The following is a 23468-nucleotide window of genomic DNA, read 5'->3' as shown; positions in this document are numbered from 1 at the left end:
GGTTTCTACCGTTTTTTTTCCCCGTTAAAGGGTTTTTTTTGGGGAGTTTTTCCTTATCCGCTGCGAGGGTCATAAGGACAGAGGGATGTCGTATGCTGTAAAGCCCTGTGAGGCAAATTGTGATTTGTGATATTGGGCTTTATAAATAAAATTGATTGATTGATTGATTGATATCATTGATAAAGTCTGTTCCTGCAAAAGCCAACAGACATGCGAACGAGCTATTAGGCTTGCATTTGCCATGATGACCCACACATAAAACACAAACTCACAAAGTAAAAATGACACCAGCTGTCACAGCGAGTAATGATCAAGATGGCAGTTTCAGAGATCATGGTAAAAAAAATTCTATGAACGTTAGCTTTATCCAGCAGAGGGTCAAACTAGTAAACAGCTACTCATAAGCTGCTATTTACCCAACATATGCCACACAGTCATACTTGTTTCATAAATCTTTATTTGAACTGTGGTAGAGATAAAACACATTATCTGAATTCTATCATGCATTTAAAGTAGAATTTAGCGTCTTGTTTTGAAGTGGTTTGCCATGTGTTATTATAAAGAGCTAAATCACTGCAGGTAGAGATTCTCTGAAACTAATCACTGATTTGTTCTTGTCATTTCTAAGAACTTTATGCTATTGGTGGAAATGCAGCGGGACTGCTGTGCATGTTTCCCTTCCACTACAAAGACCAGTGGTTCTCAGACTGCACCACACTTGACTCTTCAGAAAATAATCTTTGGTGTGCTGTTGAGACCAAATACCAAAGTGAACGCTGGGGCTACTGCCCAGTTACCTGTGAGTACTACCTGTAAAAACATATGTTCTTTTATACTGCAATGACAGAAGACAATACTAACAATGCTAATGTATAGTGACTGAAAATTAATGAGTCATGAAAGCTTTCAAGAGCCAGTGTTGCCAATGTAAGTATTTTCATATACACAAGATTTTAAGCTAAAAAAAAAAAAAGAGTAAGTCAATCTTAACTTAACTGACTCTAACTGGCCTTACTATTTCATTAGCTATTATTAGTTTCCAATCTACAATCATGTCATCAATATGAATCTAAGTCATATGACTCATATGAGTCTACTAATTATTTCACAACTTTTTATTAAGGCTGTTGTATAGACTGTGAAATTCACTCACTGGAATAAAGTCACTCGTGGAAACTAAGAGCTGTATTTTGAAGGGAAAAAAAGTAAATAATCATGTTTAATTGCTCCAAATAAAAACCAAGGAGGAACAGTTACCTAGAGATTTAAATCAGTGACAGATTGTTAGGTATGCTCTTTATGTTTCTGCCTGGCTGATAATTGGTCAACTGAACGTGCTGTGCTCTCCCCCACCTACTAAACAGTCAGTATAGAGAGCAACATGAGAACCAAAACCTGAGACATATTCCTCCAAAGTTCTTAAAAGTTGCCAAATCTTGTGATGTTGGCAATACTATTAAGAGGTGCTATATTTTTTTTACTCGTCTTCAGACACCATTTGATTTAAAACCTACCACTAGTTTGTAGTAAAGTCAACCCCCATCATTTAATGAGGACAGAAATATACAACTTTAGGTAAAGGGAAGAAAGTTTTCTTATACATATTCATGTTTTGTATATACTTTTATAGCAAAAGATGGCTGGACTAAACACCCAACAACAGGAGAATATTACCAGCTCAACACACAAGCAGCTCTGACTTGGGCCCAGGCTGACGCCAGCTGCAAACAGCAGGGTGCCTCCCTGCTCAGTATCACCGATCCTCATGAGCAGGCTTACATCACAGGTAAGGTGACACTAACAATACTGAATGTATTGATTAAGAGAGTATTTACGCACATACAGTAATTGCATGCTATTTGTTTTTCCATTAATGTTTCTAATGTATTAATAACCTCTTGCTTAAAATGATTTTTAAAACAATAAAAATCATTTTAAGCAAGAGTGTATTAATACACTCTTGCTTAAAATGATTTTTAATACAATATTTAAATGCTGTATTTTCAAAATATCAGAATGTTTGCATGGATGCTGTTGTGTTGTCAAAAAAATTAGGAACTTTGAGCCTTACTAACAAACAGGTTAAGACTCATAATTTTGTCATTGTTGTTTTCCATGCCCTTCAACAGCACTGTTAGGTAATGGGGGCAATAAGCTTTGGACTGGGCTTATCTTGGATCCAGAGCATGGCTGGAGATGGTCTAATGGCAGGCCTTACCGCTATCTGAAATGGGCCCCAGGTAGGCTCACCCTCCACTCCAATTCTTTGTGTTTGTATTCTGATATATTAAAATTGAAATATATTAGCAAAAAACATTTACAACAAAAAAGACAATCTCTTGTCTTTGAATTGATACAAAGTAGGCCCTCATGTAAAACATTGTTATTGTTTAATTTATGGTCATTTCTCCCAACATTTTACAAACAATGTAAAAATGTTCTTAACATATTTTTTTGTTTGTTTTACCTTATGTATTAAGTCAAGATAATTAAGATAATAGCAGCTTTCCATGATCAAAGCATCTACAGCTACAAATAGATTTTCTATTTTTGGAGCTGAACTATACATACATACATACATACATACATACATATAAATATATATATATACACATGTATGTATATATATATATATATATATATATATATATATGTATACACATATATATGTATATATATATATTTATATATATACATATATTTATATGTATATACATATATGTGTATATATATTTATTCATGATAACACCACACTGTCACAGTGTCACACTGCAATTCAGTTTCACTCTTAAAAGTGAAACTGAATTGCTCAGTCTACTAGATCTAAAATAGCTAAAAAGCCATCTAAAAAGCTGCTCCTCTCCATTGATCTGATCAGCTCTGAACAGATTGACGGATAAATTATCCACCCCCGACTCACAAAGTGGAACTCATGGAGAACGCTGCCTGAGCTGTGCTCATGGACCTGCAAAAATGTCAAATTTAGAGAGGGGACGCACATTTAAAAGAAAAAAAAAAGTTTTTTTTAGTATTGTAGGTCATCATACCATACTGCCTCCTATGGTTAGGCCGTCATAAAAACTTCAAACCGGTTTAATATTAAGCCAAACGCTGGACTGGACAGGTATACAAAAGTTCACCAGGTGTCGCAACCTCCAAGTGGAACACAATGACAATGTGTCTCAACAGCAAACGAGCAGCAGACTATTGCGTCACATCACGTAACATCGGCACTCTCTATCCACACTGAAACCTTTAAATATGTTCTGTTACTTAGTGTATACAAACCACGTAAATAGCTGTTTGCTCAAGACTGGAGACACAACCACTTAAAGGATGAGTGATGGCCTACTTGCTATATTTCTATGTTTGTAACATTACTTTTTCTTCTTTTTTTTTTAAACAGAAAACACATTTTATATTGTGATATTTAATGGAAATATAGCCAACAGCGAGTAGTCTAGCTTGTTATTAGCGAGGGTTATTTAGCTGACCAGAAACTTTCAGCCCCCTGGTGATTCTTTTCCTGCCAGCCTATGCTTTATTTGGGTTTTGGTAGTGAAATAAGGTTTCATGTAGATATTTCGTCATTTATCTTTATGAATCAGCCATTCCTCATCCGTTGCAGCCCTTTCAAAGCAAGCAACAGATATAAATAGAAACACAGCGTGCAACTGAAGTTCAGCTCACAATAGCAGCGCTGTGTCGCTCGCGGTTATTTAGGAATCATTTAGAATTCAGAATCATTTCATTGTTACAGGCTTTCTATTTCCACTCTCTTTTTAAAACAGAGCTTCCAACAAAATGAGAGATAGTTTTACAACACTTAAAGCATCACAATGGAGTTTTTGAGCCCTCAAAATATATATCCAAGATCCTTGTGATGGTATATCAACTCACAATAGGTTGGATGACACCTCCGTCATTGCTTGAGAGCGTCTGTTTCGCTTGCACTTGCACTATGCAGTTTTGGGGTTTGGGTAGGAACCCTGACACAAAAAGGACTACAAAATTTGGCTGCTTTACGGCATACATCATATCCCCCTCCTCTCTTTAGAGTAGCGTAGCCGAACTGAGTTGAACGAAGTTAGACGTGGTTGTCATGGCTGAAGCGATGTGCTTGTGTCAACTGCGATGGTAAATTATAATAGCGGTGAATGAGAGACTGCGGACAGAGCAGATTGAAATATGGCTTTCTACATGCTGATCACATGTATTGATAAAGTATTGGCTTGGCTGGCAGAGGTTTTATTGCACTTATTTACAGTAACAAGCGTAGTTATCGTCAACTAGAGTAATCTTGAAGTTATATTCCCTTCATCTGCACTGCGGCCTCTCTGCTGTTGTCTGACTTCACTCTGTTAAGTTTGTGTGTGTGTGTGTGTGTGTGTGTGTGTGTGTGTGTGTGTGTTTGTGTGTGTGTGTGTGCGTGCATGCGTGTGTGTGCGCACGTGCTGTGAGGAGGAGGACAGCCCTGATATGCAGAGAACTCGTTTCTGAGTTTCGAAAATGAATAAATAAATAAAGCAACTGGCCTAATCATGTATGTACTAGTCTCGCTCACCAGACCTTTCTCAACAAAAGAAAGGTCTGGCTGGGCCGACTCTCACTTTAAGATTGGAGAAAAAAACGCCCTGGCTGCTTGTATTTCTTTCAACCAATCACAATCGTTCTGGGCGGTGAACAGCAAAGGTGCGCTTGCAAAAATATTCCCAGGGGGGAACAGGTTTTGGTGTAACATGCCCACAAAAATATCGCCTACAGGACGCGAACCATGGCAGAAAAATGGCTACATCCCCGCAAGATCAAACACCGAAAAGTTAGTAAAGGACGTGTTGAAAACAGTTGAAAACTGCTACACAACCGGAGGTGGTAGGGCGGGACTTCAGCGGGTGGCTCGTTCCGCCCAATGAGAGGCTGATCTATGCAGCAAACTTCCGCCCACTCAGACTATGTATGTACAAAATGCTATAAGGCTACTTTACCTGTTCTGAAGACATGATGATCGCGCATTACACGGCCAGCTTCAGGAAGTTCACTGGTAGCGCTGGTTTGTCATCAAATGCACGTGCATAAAGATTTTTGGAACAGTTGTAACAGACAATACCGTTTTTTGTCTGTAGGGGGACCCCCTGAGGTAAAAAGTGCAATCCTCCATTGTGTTGCTTTAACACATGCTGATGATTGTAGCTGCCTTTTAATTGTAAAAGTTTATTTTATCACTGGAGAGATATCTGACAGTGCAGCAGATTTTACACAATTCCATCACTGCGGCTGAGATTAACGAGGTATATATGATGATAACTGGAAATAAAAATTAAAGATAATATTTTATCAGAAAAATAACTCACACACTTTGAATTGAGTGCTGTTTTGGTGAGACAGACCTCATCAGTCATTTCCACTCTCTACTTTGGTAACAGAAACAGCCTGATGTTTCTGTGAAGTGTTTTATTTGACATACTCACAGTAGCTCCTTCATTTTCCAACTTATTTGCCAAAAGACTCACTCATACTTATGTCATATGTTATAATACCGTCAACTGTATCAGGCCTTGGCCTACTTTTCGTATTTGGACATTTCTGTCTAATGTTTCCATGTCTTCTCATTCTGTTGTAAGATTACAGGCTGTCATTTACATTTCATACCAATGAATATGACTTTTTTCTGTCCCATAAACCAATCATTTCTGCAGGTAATCACTATCATCATTTTATCTCACATCATATAATGCACTTCATCGATGGTTCTGATGATGTCGCTCGTAATTAACAACCAACCTCTTTCAAACTGAACGCGCTGGATAGGAAAACCCAGTGTTGACTGAGCTAGTTGAGAATCAGCTTCATACGGTTAGTGAAGCCAGATAACCAAAGGATATGCTGGATATGTCAAACTGGCCACTGGTTTTGTTGATTTTTTTGAGCCTGGCTATCCTCTCCTAATTTGACAATATCAGGAGCATGGTTGTAACGATAGTGTCACAAAGCTTACTTAGCCAAAGTAAAAATGTTTACAACATGGCTACTTTAAGACCTGTCACATTTGAAAGCTACTGTAAACATTCTGTGCAAGACATGAGATCATGTGTGACAGCTAACATTTGCTAGCTAGGTATGGGACAGACAATGGATATTGTACCCTCGTCTTTGAAACTGAGACCAATCTGAGGGTTGATAGGAGGCTGTTTACCTATAAACAATATAACCATCATCTTGTTTTAGGACATCCGCTTCCTAATCCAGGACACAACTGTGCAATCATTGATCCTGCTGTACAGTACTCCTGGCAAAGCACACTTTGCAGCAAGACACTTGGGTACATCTGCTACAGTAAAGAGGCTGAGGTACTGCCTACACAAGGTAAGTGTTCTGCTCTACTCATCCTCTCAGAACCATATCGCTACATTGTAAATCTGTCATTAAGTCCTCATATTCTTCGTTCCATCTTTGTTTTTTATGATCAGCTGTTGAGACTGGACGTTGTTCAAGCCCTTGGATTCCCTACAGTGGCCACTGTTTCTACCTTAATCGTACTCAGAATACATGGGCTGATGCTCAGACAGCATGTCGTAATGACAGAGCCAACCTAGTCAGCATGCGCAATGTGGAGGACCAAAGTTTTGTCATCTCTCAACTTGGATACAGTAGGTGAAAAAATAAAAACAAACACAATTTTATCGTTAATGAAGAAAGCCCTCCAACAAAAACACCCCTTAAAGCTCAGAGCCTTTCCTTTCTGTCAGCTTTTTTCCCCTGTTTTGATGCACTGTTTTGATTAACTACCTCAAAGGGAATTTATAATCTACATTATTTCACTGTCACGGGCTGAGCTGAAGTTGACAGATCCTAATACATCTTTTTCTGTATCACTTTGGTTACTTGTAGCACCTCTGCACATTTTTCTCTGAAGGGCAATATTACATTTGTGGATATCTTTTTTTTTTTCACAATGATTTTTGTGGGGGTGGTCTGTAATTTAAGCAAGGTAGCCTGCCTCTGTTATAATATGCTGCAGAAAACCCTTGATAGACTTCCTTTGTTGTTGAAATAGAATAATTCTAATCAGGCGGTAGCCAAATAGCTGAAGTATGAGTCAGTGATTGGGAAGCATGGATGAACCGATCAAGAAGGACAAATAAGTAAATGAATAAAAACACATTAATAACGTGCAGATGTCTGTTATGTAAGGGATAATGTATAATGAGCCGGTGAATACTGGGAAAATAACTCCCGACAGGGGAATAGAACCCCGACGCGCAGCGGAGGGGTTTCATTCCCCTGAAGGGGGAACGCTGGGCTACATAGCAACTGTGTGTAATGACCGTTGCTACTAGCAGCGGTCATTACACAGTAATATCAGACCGCAGAATGCCGCTACTGACCAATCAGAATACAGCATTTAATAGAGCCGTGTAATAATCATTAGTAACATATTGAATTAATTGGGAAGAATTTACAGACATTTTTCTTTATCCATGTCTGCAGCATCCACTGATGAGCTTTGGATTGGACTGAATGACATAAAGACAGAGGGACTGTTTGACTGGAGTGACCACTCTACTGTCAGCTTCACTAGCTGGGCATTTGGGAAACCTGCTGTCTCCACTGATTTGAAGGACTGTGTTCTCATTAGGGGAGAGGTAAGGAGCATGCGTGGGCAGGGCTGTCAGGATAAATGATTGAGGGTGGCAAAGTCAGGCTGACCAATAAAGGGTATATCAAATATAACAATATTTTGACGAAATAATTAAATATCAATATTATAATGATACTGCAGGGTTAGCTATTGGTGCTTTCGCAAAATATTTCTACAAAAAAGATTTTTTATAAAATAATTATCAGCAATGTGGATATAATTACTAAATGGGCAAAGGCAAAAACAACAGCTAGAAGAGTCTGCTAAGTTCAGAATAACACATCACTTTACTGTAATGCTGCCTGTAAATCTAGGAAAAGACAATATTACAATGTCAAAAGTCTAAGAGAATATCAAGCTTCTATCACGATGTTGCTATAATAATGATAAACTGCACAGCCCTCCTCAACAGTGCATTAAGCAGTATTAGTGGGTTTTTTTTGGTAAATTACTTTACTTATCCAAATTTAAGTTCCATATAAATAGGCTTTATTGTTAGGCAATTATAAGGTATGTTGTTGCTTTTCAAATGACAAAGACAACAACAAAAAAACTGTTAAATAAGAAACATGATTTTTCATCTGATACGCTTTGGTTAAGTCTGGTTACTGACTGAAAAAAAGTGATATCAAATAACATTATTTATCAGGCAGCTGCCCATCATAGTTTACTTAACTGTGCATGTGTTAAATTGAATACATAAATTGTGTACTGTACACTGTATGTCTGCATCCTAAGCATCCCTGTGCATAGCTTAAATAACCTTTAACTGCTCACTTGAATCCATCCTTGTGCCTGCACACATTGGTGCAAATGTGAGTAACCATTATTATTATTACTTTAATTATTACACTTTTAAAAAGGGTGCCAAACATGTGTACTTCTTTATCTTGCACTTTTAGATGTCTTGTACTTTATCAATGATTTTATTGCTAATGTTTGCACTTTTAAATTTCTTGTACCTTTTTAGATGATGTGGGCCTATCGCTGGGGGCATTGTCCTTGTTATGTACCTACCTGTTTGTATTATTTATTCATTTTAATGTTTGTCTTATGGTCCCTTATGTCTTAAATGTGAACTCTCGCAATCGTTTTCCAATGTGGTATTTTACTGCAAATGGCAAATAAACTGACTATGACTATGACTATAAGCAAATTAAATTTCTACGGTTCTAAGAATATGGCCTATTTGTTTGATAACAATGCACTAACTGTAGTACCTTCCAGTAAATGTAATTCCTTTATAAATGTTTCACTATACATTGCTGCAGAATGGAAACTGGGCTGACCATGTCTGTGAGGAGAAACACAGTTACATTTGTATGAAGAAGAGTGCAACAAAATCCACTGGAGGTCAAATGAAGCAGGATCTGGGCTGCAGAAGTGTATGTAAAGTTTACTTGTTTTTTTCTATTTCAGAAAAGTTTGTCTCTTGTGCATGAAATAATACCCAAAGTTTAACCTGGGTGTAGTGCCTAAACTTCCAGGATTTTTGAAGCCTTTTTTAGCTCAGTATTTTGGTTGTTTTCAGCACAGCAAATCTCTTAAGTTCTCAGTCCTGAACCTGCCCAGCTCAACAAGCCAGACAAACAAATCTGGCAAATTAGCTGGTGAACGCAGTGAAGCCCAAGCAGCTTCAGTGCAGGATATTTTTCATACAAAGACCAAAACCATGGGGCGTCGGTGGCTTAGTGGTAGAGCAGGTGCTGATAAAACTTTACACTGTATTTTAACCTTGTTGGAATTGATAGAATATTTATTTTATTGTAGGGATTACCACATCATTCCATTTTTGATGATCGTGGCATATATTTGAAAGGTCATAAAATGATCTTTATTTTGCTCGAACAATCCAGGGCTGGAGAAGATATGGATCGTACTGCTACTTTGTAGCGACACAGACCAAAACTTTTGATGAAGCCAAAGATGACTGCAAGAGCTCAGATTCTTACCTAGCTGATGTTTCAAATGGGTAAGAACACAAAGTTTTACTCCAAATTGTCTAAACAATCTACATTTCAAAGGTCAAATCCATTGATATTTACTAGCATAACCTAAACAGAAAAAAGTTGTATAAGGCTTTGTTACTGTACAACATTTAGTGACACTAGAATCCTGCAATCCTAATTGTGTAATTTTTTTTCAGGCTGGATAATGCCTTCCTTGTCAGTTTGGTGGGGATGAGACCAGAGAAATTCTTCTGGCTAGGCCTCTCAAACCAGGTTAACAGATATCAGTTTGTGTGGACCAACAAAGACTCAGTGAGGTTTACTCACTGGAACACTGAAATGCCAGGTATGGGGATATTTTAATCTCTACTGTACCCATAAGATGTGGTAGTAAGTGGCTTTACAATTGACATTTCACCACTTCTCCCTCAACAACAAAAGGCCACCGACATGGCTGTGTTGCCATGAACACTGGGATTTTTGCTGGTCTCTGGGATGTGCTGCCCTGCACCAATAAGGAAAAATACATCTGCAAACACCTGGCAGAGGGGGCAGTTTTAACCCCTGCACCACCCACTCCTGCCCCAACCACATGTGCAACCAGCTGGACTCAAATAGGATCAAGAAACTATTGCTATAAGGTACAGCCACATGTGTAAAAAAAAAAAAAAAAAAAAAAAAAAATCCACCTACTCTTAAAGGACAATTGTATCTTAATACTCAGATACCCTACGTACACACAGGGAGTTAACAGCTGCTAAAATAATTCCCCCCTCATTATATTGCATTGACACTGTTAGAAATGTTGGACATTGGTAAAAATGTTTGGTTTGGTCAAAAGAAATGTCCAGTAATTTTATTTAAGCCCTTTTGACACTACCAAACTATGCTGAAGCTTTGAAACTCTTTGTCTTCTGGTCAAGGTGTTTGGTACATCCTCACATACATCATCATCTTCAGAGCGGAGGACCTGGTATGACGCCAGAGATTACTGCAGGGCCATTGGAGGAGACCTGCTCAGCATTCATAGTTCGGAAGAGCTAAAATCCCTCCCACGTCGGTACAGTATGAAATGACAAAGTACAAAATTAAGAAAATACAAAACTGGTTGCGGCAGAAGATGAGGGTTGGCTAGTGTCCAGCAGAGCACTGAGACAATGCTTCTACAGATGTCTTCTAAGTTAGGAAAACATTTGTTCTTTAAACATATTTCAAAAAGGTTTTATATTTGAATGATCAATAGAATAATCATATCAAAGGCTCAGGTTTGCTTTCAAAATGGTTGCACATACAACAATTTTTTGTGAGTGTGCAAGATAAAATTTCACATGGTCGCATACATGCAAGTGCACGATGATCATTATCAGTGGTGACTTTGCTGGTACTTTCTGCCCTAAACAGAGCGCATGATGTGCATGTACTTCATGATCCATTCTCTGGTTCTCAACATTCTCAACAGTGAGGTGTACAAACTACACAGCAGACTTAAGTCTCTACTTATAGTGACAAACAGAGTGAAGGATTATTGGGTCCAGCGCGGGTTGAATGTGAATCGGCAGGTTTCCTGTTACATCCATCTCATGTATGAAATGTCTGTTTCATCACTGCAACTGCATTAGCATAAACTATGATAATCTGGTCACATCTCTCACCCCTGTCCATGTGCTGTCTCACTCAGTCTTCCTCTTCTTGCCCTGCAGTTCTTGTACTCGTATGGCTAAGGTTACATCAAGTAACTACTATTACGATTGGGAGAACCTTACCAGTGGAAACACTGGGTCTTTTGTAACTTCAGTGTAAAGGATTATGATGTTTGTTACAACTTCAGTAGTATCTGCTGCAACACAGCTCCACTTGCTGGCCAGAGCAGCACCAATCTGCGTTTGTCTTTGCCCATTTGTAGCATGACAGATAGCACTGTAGGCAGGACACTGAGTGAGGTGAAAGAGTGGTGACTGCAGACACAAACAAGCAGTGGCATCAGAGTCAAAGCAGCATATTTTTCAGTTTATTTGTTTTTTATTAGCAGTAATCTGATAAAAATAACTTGAATAATAATAACAACGAAAAAAGAGAGCAACAAAATGATGTGCTGGTGTGAAAAGTTAGTCTGAAGCCCTAATGTATAATCACTGTCTATTTTAGCTATGAAACAGTCTGGATTGGACTTAGTGCCCCTGACCCAGTCACCGGATATGTATGGAGCGATGGATCCCCAGTGAGTTCATTAATTCAATTATTTTTGTTTAGGACACTCACTAAAATTGACAATAAATTAAAAAATCAAAGTGTGTTTTATTGTTTGCTGTGTTTTACAGCTGCAGTTCCAGCACTGGGAGGATGGAAAGCCAGACAATAGAAACAATGTGGAATTTTGTGCTGTTTACGAAATGGAAAACCGGGATGCCAGTGGGTCTTGGAACGATATGCACTGTGAGAGGTTCCAAGGATGGTTGTGCCAGATCCGTTTAGGTAAAATAAGGGACTGAAAATGTTTCTTTTTTTCTTGCTTGGTTACCAAGGTTTCAAAAAGAGCATGTCACTCATCTGTAACCTTTGTTTAAGGTTAACTAAGCAAGCTTGACAATGCCTTCCTCAAAGTTTTTAAATGAACTTATGCTAACCTTAGTGCTGCCAATCATCAATCCAGGGCTCTATTCAGTGTTCTTCCCTCTGTGTATGTCCTTACAGGCCTGACTCCAAAACGCCCCCCTGGCCCTGTTGCTCTTGGTAAGTGGGCCATTTTTCTATATAACTACATGAATAAAATGGCAAACATGCTTTTAGCCTAAACCTTAAATCCACTGGATGGTTTAAATTTGCTGCTGTTACTTCTCTGTGATGGATGGATGGTTTAAATTTGCTGCTGTTACTTCTCTGTGATCTTGTTTTGACTTATGGTGTGGAACATTTGCTACACATCTTTATATTTAAACCAAGAACTACAGTCTGAAGCCATGGTAGCAGCTCTGTGAAGCTGTACTTGGGCTAAATGCTGACATAACAATACTGTGTCCATGATGACAATGTTAACATGTTAATTTTAGGTAGATACAGTGTTTACCATGGTCAGCATCTCAGTTGAGAGTGTTTAAACCTGCTCACATTTGGTAGTTAGCATTGCACAAAGTACAGATGAGACTGATAGAGTTGTCATTTAAGTGTTAGACAAAATTTGACTTGATGGTGGCACTGGATGAACATTAAAGAGACCACCAAACATCTGTACCAAATTTTGTGGCAAGCTTGATGATTGCTGAGACCTTTCCAGTCATGCTACAAATGTTAACGTTGTGGTGGCAAAAGAGGAAAAGTCAGGGGATTATCAAAATAAGTTGCTGGCATGGCTAAAAAGCAACAGAAATCTAGACCTACACATGTACTGTAATATATCAAATATTTTTGACATGTTTTCAGACTACAACAAGACCTCAGACGGGTGGCTAGAATGGAAGGGGTCTCAGTATTATTTTAACAGAGACAGTATGGCCATGGAAGACGCTCGTCGCTTCTGCCAACAGAGGCATGGTGACTTAGTAACTGTCAACAGCCAAGCTGAAAGTGTCTTCTTATGGAAACAGGTTAGGAATAACATTTATACTGTGTAACTGACATTATTTATCAGCTGTGTCATTTCAGCTCAAAATATATTGCAATGTAAGTAGCCTACTGCTAGTTTTACTGTGTGCATCTGTCTATGTGTGTAGGTGTCCAGCACTTGGGTAGATTATTATTGGATAGGCCTGAACGTAGATCTTGATGGAACATATGGGTGAGTATGAATTAAATGATGAGCAATTGATTAATAAAAATGAGAAAAGAAGTTTAAGAAGACTATCAAAACTATGTGACATGTAGATGATGTGAACAGTTCGAAAATTTGTTTGCTCTATGTAATTTTATTGGAATGGTTTTTCAAGGTTGGCTTGATACCAGTGATATTAAATCAATCAATCTGTCGGTCAGATCTTGTTAGCACTATTAATTTGGTTGTACTAGCATCAGATGCAGGGTTAGGCCGATTTGTCTTTATGTTTTCATGTCAAATTAATCATGATCACTGTAATTGTCATTTCGGATTATTATACATGACATTAACAACAGTCTGGCCACCCAACAAATACAAGCCAAATATTTAAACTCCTTTTAGTTCTGTTTCAGTCTTCTTCAAAGCCTTTATTTTGCAATAACATTTTGTATAAAAAATAAAAATTAAAAATAAACGAAAGAGTGTGCCTTGGATGTGCCTTTTTAAGTTTTAATTATTTCATTGTGTTCATTAAAGCTGGATGGATGGTTCTCCAGTGGTGTTTCAAAGGTGGGATGAAAATCAACCCAAATTCGTACGCAATGATGAGAACTGTGCTGCTTTGACGACATCTTTAGGTGAGTACCAAAAAATTAATTTATCTTTACTGGCACACTTTCAGATTAAGAATTTTACAAGAATCATCTGAGATTAGATTTTAAACATAAAAATGCACACTGTTTTTTGTTGAAATATTTAATATTTTGGGTTTGCTTACAGGGTTCTGGCATAATCGTAATTGTGGGTATGAGCACAGGTCAATTTGCAAACGCAGTGAATCACCACCTGCCAATGCCACTGTAGCACCTACAATTCCTCCAAAAGGTGGCTGTCCACAAAACTGGAAAAAATTTAACTCAAAGGTCAGAGGTCACTTTTAACTTTTTCTAGGTTTGTTTTTTTTTAACTGATGTTGCAAGAAATGGGCCTTTGTTATGGCAAAGCATTGATCTAAAAATAAGCAACTGCTATTTTGAGATATAACACAAAGCATTTTTACTTATAGTGTTATAGCATCATTAATAGCCAGAGGGAGACATGGTTTGGAGCGAGGACACAGTGCAAATCGATGGGAGGAAATCTGGCCTCAATTCTTTCAAGACATGAGCAAGGTTTGTTCTATGTTCCGTTTCTTTTGCTAGAAAAAAATACACACAATTATTGACTTTATAAGGCTGCAGAATGCTGGTAATATTATAGGTGGAAACTTTCCATGGGGATTTCTGATCATTTATGGGGAAAAAGGGAAATAATGGGAAAGAAAGGCAAAATAAGGGTTATTTGCTCAAGGTTTATTTACTATATCGCAATCGGACAAATATTAACCCTTCCAGCAGAAATTTAAAAAAAAAAAAAAAATCAACAATTTAGTTGAGTTGAACACTGAGTTGACTCATTCAACATTGCACTGAACTTTCACTATGACAAAATACAGCTAGGTAGGACATGCTCACTTTACCTAACAGGTGCTTGTTAGTGCAGATTAATGCTACAATGCCACAAACTACCAGACTCCAGTTGTCATGCTGCATCTGACAGCCAACCAGACTAAACTGGCTTTGGACTCTAAGAGCTCCACACTTAGAACAATGAGTGATATCTAGTTGTGAAACTAGTGTCCATTCAGGTAATGTTTCCTTCTTTCTTTTGTTTTGCAGTTTAAAGTAGACTCCCACACTAATAAAGAACATCTGAGAAATATTTACAGTCACAGTAAAAGAGAGTACAAAAAACATACAATATACATATATTTACATTTAGGCAAAACTTGGACACAAATATTTAAATCATTTGATCAACATGTGTTATATTTTCAGTGTTTTTGACTATTCAACTGGCCAAGACACCGACTATAGACCTGTGGATTGGTATGTATGGTAATCCACCAATCTGGACTGATGGGCGACCAAGGGCATACGCCAACTGGGGGAAGGAAGTAAGTGGTCAAAGTTATTTTTTTATCATGTATTTTATTATGTAAAGTACAAGCATTATGTGCATCACTATTGAAAAACAAATTTCTTTTAAAGGGTCTGGGTATCATCGGATAATTCTCAAGTCATTTACATTTTGAAAAAGAAACAAACCAAAATAACTTGATTTACTTTCCTTTCATTTTAAACAAAAAACAAAGAAACATAGCCGTTTTTCCTTTGTTCTTTTTAAGATTGGTCAGGTATTGTTTTTTGTAAATACTTTTTACTTTCAAACGAACCCCAATAATTTGAACACAACGATACAGATTAACTACACGACTGCTAACATGTAAGTATGCTTAGATGACATCTACCTACCTGAAAGAATATGCCAATGTATATTAACATAAGCCAGTAAGGAGGAGGAGTGTGATGCGCCTGTGACCGCGAGACCCGACGAGACCGGTGCGAGATTCAAGATGGCAGCTCCCGTCTGCTAGACTGCAAACTTTCCCTCTACTTTTATATAATATAATAAGTACTTTTCCACAACTTTTCACCTAAAACAATACTACCGGCCGATCTGGAAGACCTAGAGGATTACATTGACGCATGTTTCAACCACATCTGCACCATGAACGAAGCAATAAAAGGCAGTGACACGGACAATAACACATCCACACCGAACTCCAAGAGACTCCGGCCACCCGACTCCGCTCCAAACTCCCCAAACAAAGATGAGGTCAGTGACATTTTAATCGCAATAAACAATAACCTTACCAGACTAGATGCCAGAATAGCACTCGTTGAAATACTGCACAAAGAATTCCAACAGCTCCGCGTCAGTCTTGAATTCAGCCAGGAACAACTCTCCACTTTGGTCAAAGAAAACAAATCCCTCCAACACTCTCTTAACTCCCTCACAAAACAATTCACTACCGTTGTCAACATGACATGAAAGAAACAATACTCGACCTACAATCCCGCAGTATGAGAGACAACCTTGTTTTTTCTGGCATCCCAGAGCAAACACCCGATGACAACCCCGAACAGCTGATCAAGGATTTCATGTCAACTCACCTCAAAATCTCCCTGGACACAGTAAAGAACATTACATTCCACCGAGTACACCGCATTGGAGCAAAAAACCCCTCAAACAAACGCCCACAACCCATTGTAGCCAAATTCGAAAACTTTAAACAGAAACAACTGGTACAACGTCATGGCAGAAACCTGAAAGGCACGGACTATGGACTGAACGATCAATTCAGAAAGAAATCATGGACAGACGCAAAACATTATTCCCCATCAGAAAAGAGGCGATAAAATCTGGAAAAAGGGCAGTCATCTCAGTCGACAAACTGTACATTGACGATACGATACCAGTGAAAGTATCACGGTTCTGATTAGTAGCATGATACCACAGCAAAAATGAGGCAGATGTGCCTTTTGTCATTTATAAAAAGATAAATCACTTTTCTATAATACATCAATGATATTTCAATGGAATAAATTACTTACTGACTTATTCATACTTCAAAAACAGCATCAATAAGTGATTAACATAGGGGGGATCAAAATAAAATAAATAAATAAAAATCAACCAGCCACCCTCCTCCCCTGACAAGTCCCTTCATAAGTAAAGAACAGTCCCTAAAGTGTGGTGAGGTTTGTGGACCAAGAAATGTGAACAGCTCGTTTCTCCTCTGATACGCCACATACTGTGTGCTGCCATGGCTCAGCTGTTCAGGTTTTGGGCAGTCATGACAACAAGTTATTCACCTGGAGCCGGACTTCTCCGTCACCGGTAAGCCGTTATCATGCGCCGCCGTATTTGACAGGAATACGTATTCCTGTCCGTGTCTGTGACCGCCGTTCAACCCACAACCGGCGGGATTCGCCGTTTCATTTCTGCTGCTGGTCGAAATCTGTACTCACCCAGTGTGCTGAATGATTTATTTTGCCCGCACAAAACTATTTTTAGTTGCAAATGCGAGGTGGTGACACTGCCTACATTTTACTCCATCCATCACCGCACGCTGTTTGATTGCATTATCAAAACACGCCGCTATTATTGGGCCTTGCTTTTCACTTATTCCACCGAATACCGAATGTGTGTTTTTTTGCAATATTCAGCCGAATATATTCGGTTACCGAATATTTGGTGCATCCCTAGCTCAGACTGAATGTTCTTCAGCATTTCAACTCAAATCGTGTTTATATTTGTGCTTTCACGAAGTTGGAATTCTTTACTTTGATACACCAACATTCAACACCATTTTAAATACCATGGCAAAAATTGACATTGTGGGTATGACATTTTTTTGTTTAATTAAAATATAATCACAACAAGGCTATAACATGACAACAACTTTTTTTTTTCTTGGTTGGTCGCAAAGAACAGCAGAATGACGGTAGTAAACATTAAAGGGGCAAAAAGCGAAATCCTTTCACCGCTAGGTTTGCTGTTGTGCACTGACTGTAGACCAAAACAAAGTGTGTCATGAGCCACACCTCCCTCTACCTCTGCTCTCCCAGCTCCGGCTCACAGAGAAGAGAGGAACATTAAAGTTAGCTCCCAGAGTTAGCACTAGAGCTACTACGGCTACTGGAGTAGCTTACAGCTATGGAGCGCTTCTACCAGCTCTTCTAGTCACTGAGCCTCGCCTCCATTTCAGCAAATATATTGCATTTATTACAGGTACCATCATCATTGAAGTAGGCAGGAGAATAGCTAAACACAGCCGCCAGGGTGCCCGCCAGGCTACATTTTACAATGCTAATTGCAAATGTTAGCTGGGCTGCCGGGCTACTCACCTAACACAACCGAAACGCCTGACCCATTGCTGGGACAGAGCCGCTAATAACTCAAGCTCCGGACATTAACTCATGCTACGATTGTAACATTAAATTTAATTGAATCGACACAGCGACATGTGCTTAATGCTACTGTAACACTAATTAAAACAGACATTTGACTTTATGTTGTACCTGTCCAGGAGAAGGAGAGCTAGCTCCGAGTCAAATTGTAGCCCCTTTAGCTCTTGCAGTGCTCTCCACCTTGGAAATGCAAGGCCAATGTTAATCCGGGTTCTGCCCTTTCTTTATCCGACAACTTCTTCGCCAACAACCGTTGTTTCTTTAGAGGTAATGTCAGATCCTGGTCGTCTTCAGGTGGACGTTTCGTTCCGCTCTCCGCCATTTCACTTCGAAAATACGCGCTGCCATTGCTCACTGGCTGTAGCCTTTTATAGGGAGGGAGGGCCAAGGGCTCCGAGAGGAGGAGGAGGAGGAGGGTGGGGGGGGGGGGGATTCACATGAACGTACATGAACGTGCAGCCGGACCGGCTTGTAAACAATGGGCTGGAGATCAACACAGAGAGAGGGTGTGTGAGGTCATGCTATACTCCAGATGAAATTACACCTCTGGTTCTTCACATAGCAATTTTTTAATTCCTTCAATCTAGAAATGATGAATTTCGCTTATTGCTCCTTTAACGATAAGAGAAACGAGAAAGCAAAACTGATAATGTATCAATACAGTTGAAATCAAAATAAATATTTGGAGTTAATATGTATTGATGAATAAATATTTTCACAACCCTACTTTATACTGACCATGATTTCAGCAATGAAGTAAAAAAGCCTGTCTATGTTTGTCTTTGCACGCCATACTCGACTCTAATTCTGGGGACTGTGAGTGGAGACACAAGCAGAGAGATATCTAAGAGAGCAGAGCAGACATGGTTAACATCACTTGTGAAGCAATGTTAGGAAATGTATTGGATGAAATGACTTTTTTCTTTTACTTTTTTAAGCACTGGCCTGGGCAACTGGCTGATTATGTTTACTGGCTCAATGTATGTTGGATCCTGTGTTGGACCCAGGTTTCAGTACAGTTACAGTACTAAATGAAGAAGAATGAACACACGATTATCAAATCTTTTTATTTCATTTTTTTATAATGTTTTTTTTTTTTTTTATGTGAATGTGACCTCTTTTAATCCCCCCCTATACATATGCATATACACAACCTTAATTCAGTGTTGTGATCAATTTAAAGCACCTGCATTATTTATAATAAATTCTTTGAGTGCATTGCTTAATATTTCTGACATTCTGATTTTCCACTACAGAAGCAAAAACCCAACAGATATTATGACAGTGAGGTAAAACTTTTTTGATAATTTGAATGGAATGTGCAATACCACTTAATTTGTCTTGACTTGAATACATCACACTCTTACTACAAGTAATTTTGATTAATTACATGCATGTGTATTTTTTGTAGTTTATTCTATGTTTGTGTATTCATACATTTCTAACATTTTGATTTTACATTAAAGGATTATGACTATTATCATCGGTCATCAAGTAATGAGGTAATATTTTCTTGACACTACTACGTGTGCAATACAACTTAGTTTTGTTGACTTATTCTGGGAAAGTAAATAAATCAAAAAACAAGAATTTACAAGACACCCTTTAACAGTATATAGAGATTGTTGGGTGCCCTGCTATATAATTGTGTTTGTTCATGGTGGTGATTTATATGCGTATGCAATAACATTAGGGCTGCTTGCTCTTATTCAATAGATAATTGATGTCTTGGTCGACAAATGATCATATTTTGCAAATGAGTATTTTTTTAATGGGAAAGACACTGTCAGTCACCTGGATCATACCATAGTTTCTCTCTAGCTCACAATTGCTATGTTTTACCAGAAATGTGCTGTGATGACTACTGATCCCCACAGAGGCATAGGAAAGTGGATAAAAACATCCTGCAATGACACCAATGGATATGTGTGTCTTCGAAATGTTGGTGAGCCTATCTTCTGCTCTTTCTCTTGAATGCATTTCCTAAGACCTTTAATAATTTGAATATAGAATGACCAGAGCAATATAATGGATTTATGATTGCTTCGTACAGGGACTAGCATGGTACTCTGATGACCGTGATGTGTCCATATTTGAAGCATTACCTACTTTATGACATGTTTAAACAGCGTGTACACTAGCTGGGGTTGCTTGCACTACAGTATAACAGCATGTGTTCCATGGTGTTTGTGTATGATTAAGAGACTGTTGGTGTATTTTACGACATATGATTGACGGTGCTGAAAACACAAGAGATAATGAGTTCCACTTTGCAGTTGTTTAGCTATACAATAGACATTCGGTCTGTTCCTAGCAAGGAACACGCGTCAGTGGAGCTCTAACTTACTATTAATGAATGAATTTAATGTCGGGGTAATTCCACCTATAACCGCAGCAACTGTACTAAAGCAACTTACAATTTGTTGTGTGGCTGTTTTATGGTTATCAATATCCCGAAATGATAAAAAAAAATATATTTTCAACAGTACAGATTTAAGACATGTTGTACTGTATTTTGAATGTAGGACTATTCAAACAGAAAAGTTCTTTTAAATTTGATGAGTGAGTAATTTCATTGGGCCTTATTCACCAAATAGTTTTTTCTTAAAAGTGATAAGAAAAATCTAGGTCCGATTCATTACATGTTGTTGAAACTGCTGTAGAATTATTTGTACCTGTATTCTTATAATGACGAATCCCCTCATCCCTGTAGATGAAACGCATGCCAGCTAATCCTTATAAGCACTGGTAAATGTCCTACATATACCTTATGAAAGGCTATGAGACTGCATGGCTGTGTGCACACTCAGAGACAGAGGAAGAAGCTAAGAGAAGTCAAGAATGCCAAACCAAAAGCCTGAAGAGGGTGGAGCACCCAACTCCAAACATAAAAAAACAAACAAAAAAAATTCTGTTTTTAAATGGAGGTACTTCTGCAGGAAGTGAATGCAAATAGAGCTGTTATTTTTAGTAAAGTCAGGACTGGATATCAAATAATGCAGAAAGTTTGTGAGTCAGGTAGCATCCCAGGCATCTTTTCTTGTGTTATATTGTATTATTTAGCACAACTGTCATGAGTGAGGACAGAAACTTTTTTGGTGTGCTGCTTTGCAAACTGCCACTAATATTTTCTAGAGTGTTCGATCACTAATTATTAGACGGAGCAGTTTCCATTAACATAACAGATGTGAATTGAGGTGTTAGTGTAATGTTTATTTGAAAAGAAAATAATGCTTTTTGGAAAACAATCTAAATAATTATCAAAAAATATTAATTGTATTAATATTAATTGTAATATAAATCCATTAAAAAAAGACCTATGTTTTGAAGTGGAGGTGCTTTTGCAGAGAGTGAATGCCAAACAAGCTGTCATAATTAGTAACATCAGAGTGGATATAAAATAAAACAAACAGATGCATGGGTTGCTAAAAAACCCATGTTAATCAAACTTTATGCATTGTAGTAGCACAACTGTAAGGACTGAGAACAGAGAGGTGCACACTACTGTTCAAGATTTGTGTAACTTTGTTAAGAGAGAGACAGAGACGGTAGAAGACTCATGCAGTGTTTCTGTAGGTAATTAATAAGTTGGAATGCTGCTTCATCATTTTTTGTCCTGCTCACCCAACCCACGTGATATTTTCAGGCATGATGATTATAAGTTTGTGTGTTTCCAATTAACATCATAAACTGATGTCAATTGAAGATTTAGTCAAGTGTTTATTTTAAAAGGACATTATGCCTTTTGTAAAATAATTATTAATAATTCTTATAAATTAGATTCTGTTCTTCACTAAGAACAAATTTCAGGTAAGAAAACATTAGTGAATGTCAGAATTTTTGTGAAACTGCATAAGAGTGTAAAAAAAAAAATTCAGCCATTATCTACTCACCCATATGCCGAGGGAGGCTCAGGTGAAGTTTTAGAGTCCTCACAACACTTGCGGAGATCCGAGGGGGAAGTGGGTAGCAGCACAACTGCACACCTAATGGCTGACAGTGACCCAGATTAAAACGTCCAAGAACACAAAATTGAAACCATAAAATATCTCCATACTGCTCGTCCATAGTAATCCAAGTGTCCTGAAGCCCCGACATAAAATGTTGTTTGGAAAAACGTCATTTGAACTCTGTTTTTAGCCTCATTGTAGCCTGTAGCTCTAACAGCTTCTCTGTGGACTGTGCTAACGTGTGCGCGCTTGCGCGCAAGACCAGCGAAAGCACGTGATCACACATGAAGGCGGTGCCCATGTCTCACGGTCTCATGCACAAGCGCACACACGTCAGCGCAGTGTACACAGAGGCATTTAGAGCTACAGGCTACAATGAGGCTACAGAGTTACAAAACAGAGTTCAAATGACTTTTTTACAAAACAACATTTTATGTCGGGGCTTCAGGACACTTGGATTACTATGGATGAGCAGTATGGAGATATTTTATGGTTTCAATTTGTGTTCTTGGACGTTTTAATCTGGGTCACTGTCAGCCATTAGGTGTGCAGTTGTGCTGCTACCCACTTCCCCCTCGGATCTCCGCAAGTGTTGTGAGGACTCTAAAACTTCACCTGAGCCTCCCTCGGCATATGGGTGAGTAGATAATGGCTAAATTTTTTGGGGGCAATATCCCTTTAAGAACGGTTGGTGAATGAGGCCCAATGACTCTTGAGCATCTTTACAACAGAAAGCCTGACCTTAAGGTAAATGGGTAAACTAAATTTCTCAAATTTCTCACCCCTAACAGACCCAACCCTCCCAGACTCCCCTGAACCAACAACTGCCGACTATGTCAAAATATTCAATGACTCTATCAAAGTTGTTACTCAACAAATGACCTGGGAAGCAGCCAAAATGCACTGTGAAAGTGATGGTGCCAAACTGGCTAGCCTGCGAAATGAGTGGACAGATGTCTATGCTGAGCTGATGGCTCTGAATCTCAAAGTTCCACTGTGGATTGGACTGAACAAAAAGGAGGTACAGGCCAGAGAGTCTCTAAAACTGTTACCTTAGAAATTGTATTCTGTAATTGTTGAAATTATGCTTTTTAATACAAAAATGAATCACAAATATTCAATTTATATTACTGATGGCATTAATGAGGCTAAATGTTTTCTATGCTTTTGTCCTGGATGTACCATGAAATCCTAACAGTTCAGTATTAATGCAATCATTCAGATTATCACAAGAGCTAAACATGACAAAAGAAAACATTGAACAGACTTTTCAGCACTGTTGGAGACCAGTGTGTGTGTGTTGTGTGTTTGTGTGTGGGGGGCAGA

General features: G+C 38.4%; 1 protein-coding gene across 1 annotated transcript in view; it reads left to right on the top strand.

The window, feature by feature from the left end:
• Positions 1 to 23468, top strand: part of LOC126382744 (macrophage mannose receptor 1-like) — a 33102-nt gene that overhangs the window by 1482 nt on the left and 8152 nt on the right. The window contains exons 3-26 of the mRNA XM_050032796.1: positions 629 to 799; positions 1631 to 1786; positions 2130 to 2240; positions 6226 to 6363; positions 6468 to 6647; positions 7489 to 7643; positions 8911 to 9024; positions 9496 to 9611; positions 9786 to 9934; positions 10030 to 10229; positions 10512 to 10648; positions 11734 to 11806; positions 11907 to 12060; positions 12280 to 12318; positions 13006 to 13169; positions 13296 to 13360; positions 13874 to 13974; positions 14117 to 14259; positions 14403 to 14508; positions 15214 to 15332; positions 19449 to 19481; positions 19659 to 19694; positions 20038 to 20137; positions 22934 to 23163. Coding sequence (XP_049888753.1) covers positions 629 to 799; positions 1631 to 1786; positions 2130 to 2240; positions 6226 to 6363; positions 6468 to 6647; positions 7489 to 7643; positions 8911 to 9024; positions 9496 to 9611; positions 9786 to 9934; positions 10030 to 10229; positions 10512 to 10648; positions 11734 to 11806; positions 11907 to 12060; positions 12280 to 12318; positions 13006 to 13169; positions 13296 to 13360; positions 13874 to 13974; positions 14117 to 14259; positions 14403 to 14508; positions 15214 to 15332; positions 19449 to 19481; positions 19659 to 19694; positions 20038 to 20137; positions 22934 to 23163 — 2990 coding nt within the window. The remainder of the gene's footprint in view (positions 1 to 628; positions 800 to 1630; positions 1787 to 2129; positions 2241 to 6225; positions 6364 to 6467; positions 6648 to 7488; positions 7644 to 8910; positions 9025 to 9495; positions 9612 to 9785; positions 9935 to 10029; positions 10230 to 10511; positions 10649 to 11733; positions 11807 to 11906; positions 12061 to 12279; positions 12319 to 13005; positions 13170 to 13295; positions 13361 to 13873; positions 13975 to 14116; positions 14260 to 14402; positions 14509 to 15213; positions 15333 to 19448; positions 19482 to 19658; positions 19695 to 20037; positions 20138 to 22933; positions 23164 to 23468) is intronic.

This window comes from Epinephelus moara, chromosome 21 (assembly GCF_006386435.1).
Source record: "Epinephelus moara isolate mb chromosome 21, YSFRI_EMoa_1.0, whole genome shotgun sequence".
Classification (NCBI taxonomy): Eukaryota; Metazoa; Chordata; class Actinopteri; order Perciformes; family Serranidae; genus Epinephelus; species Epinephelus moara.
The sequence above is the reverse complement of the archived record's forward strand: the minus strand, read 5'-3'. Positions and strand labels throughout refer to the sequence as shown.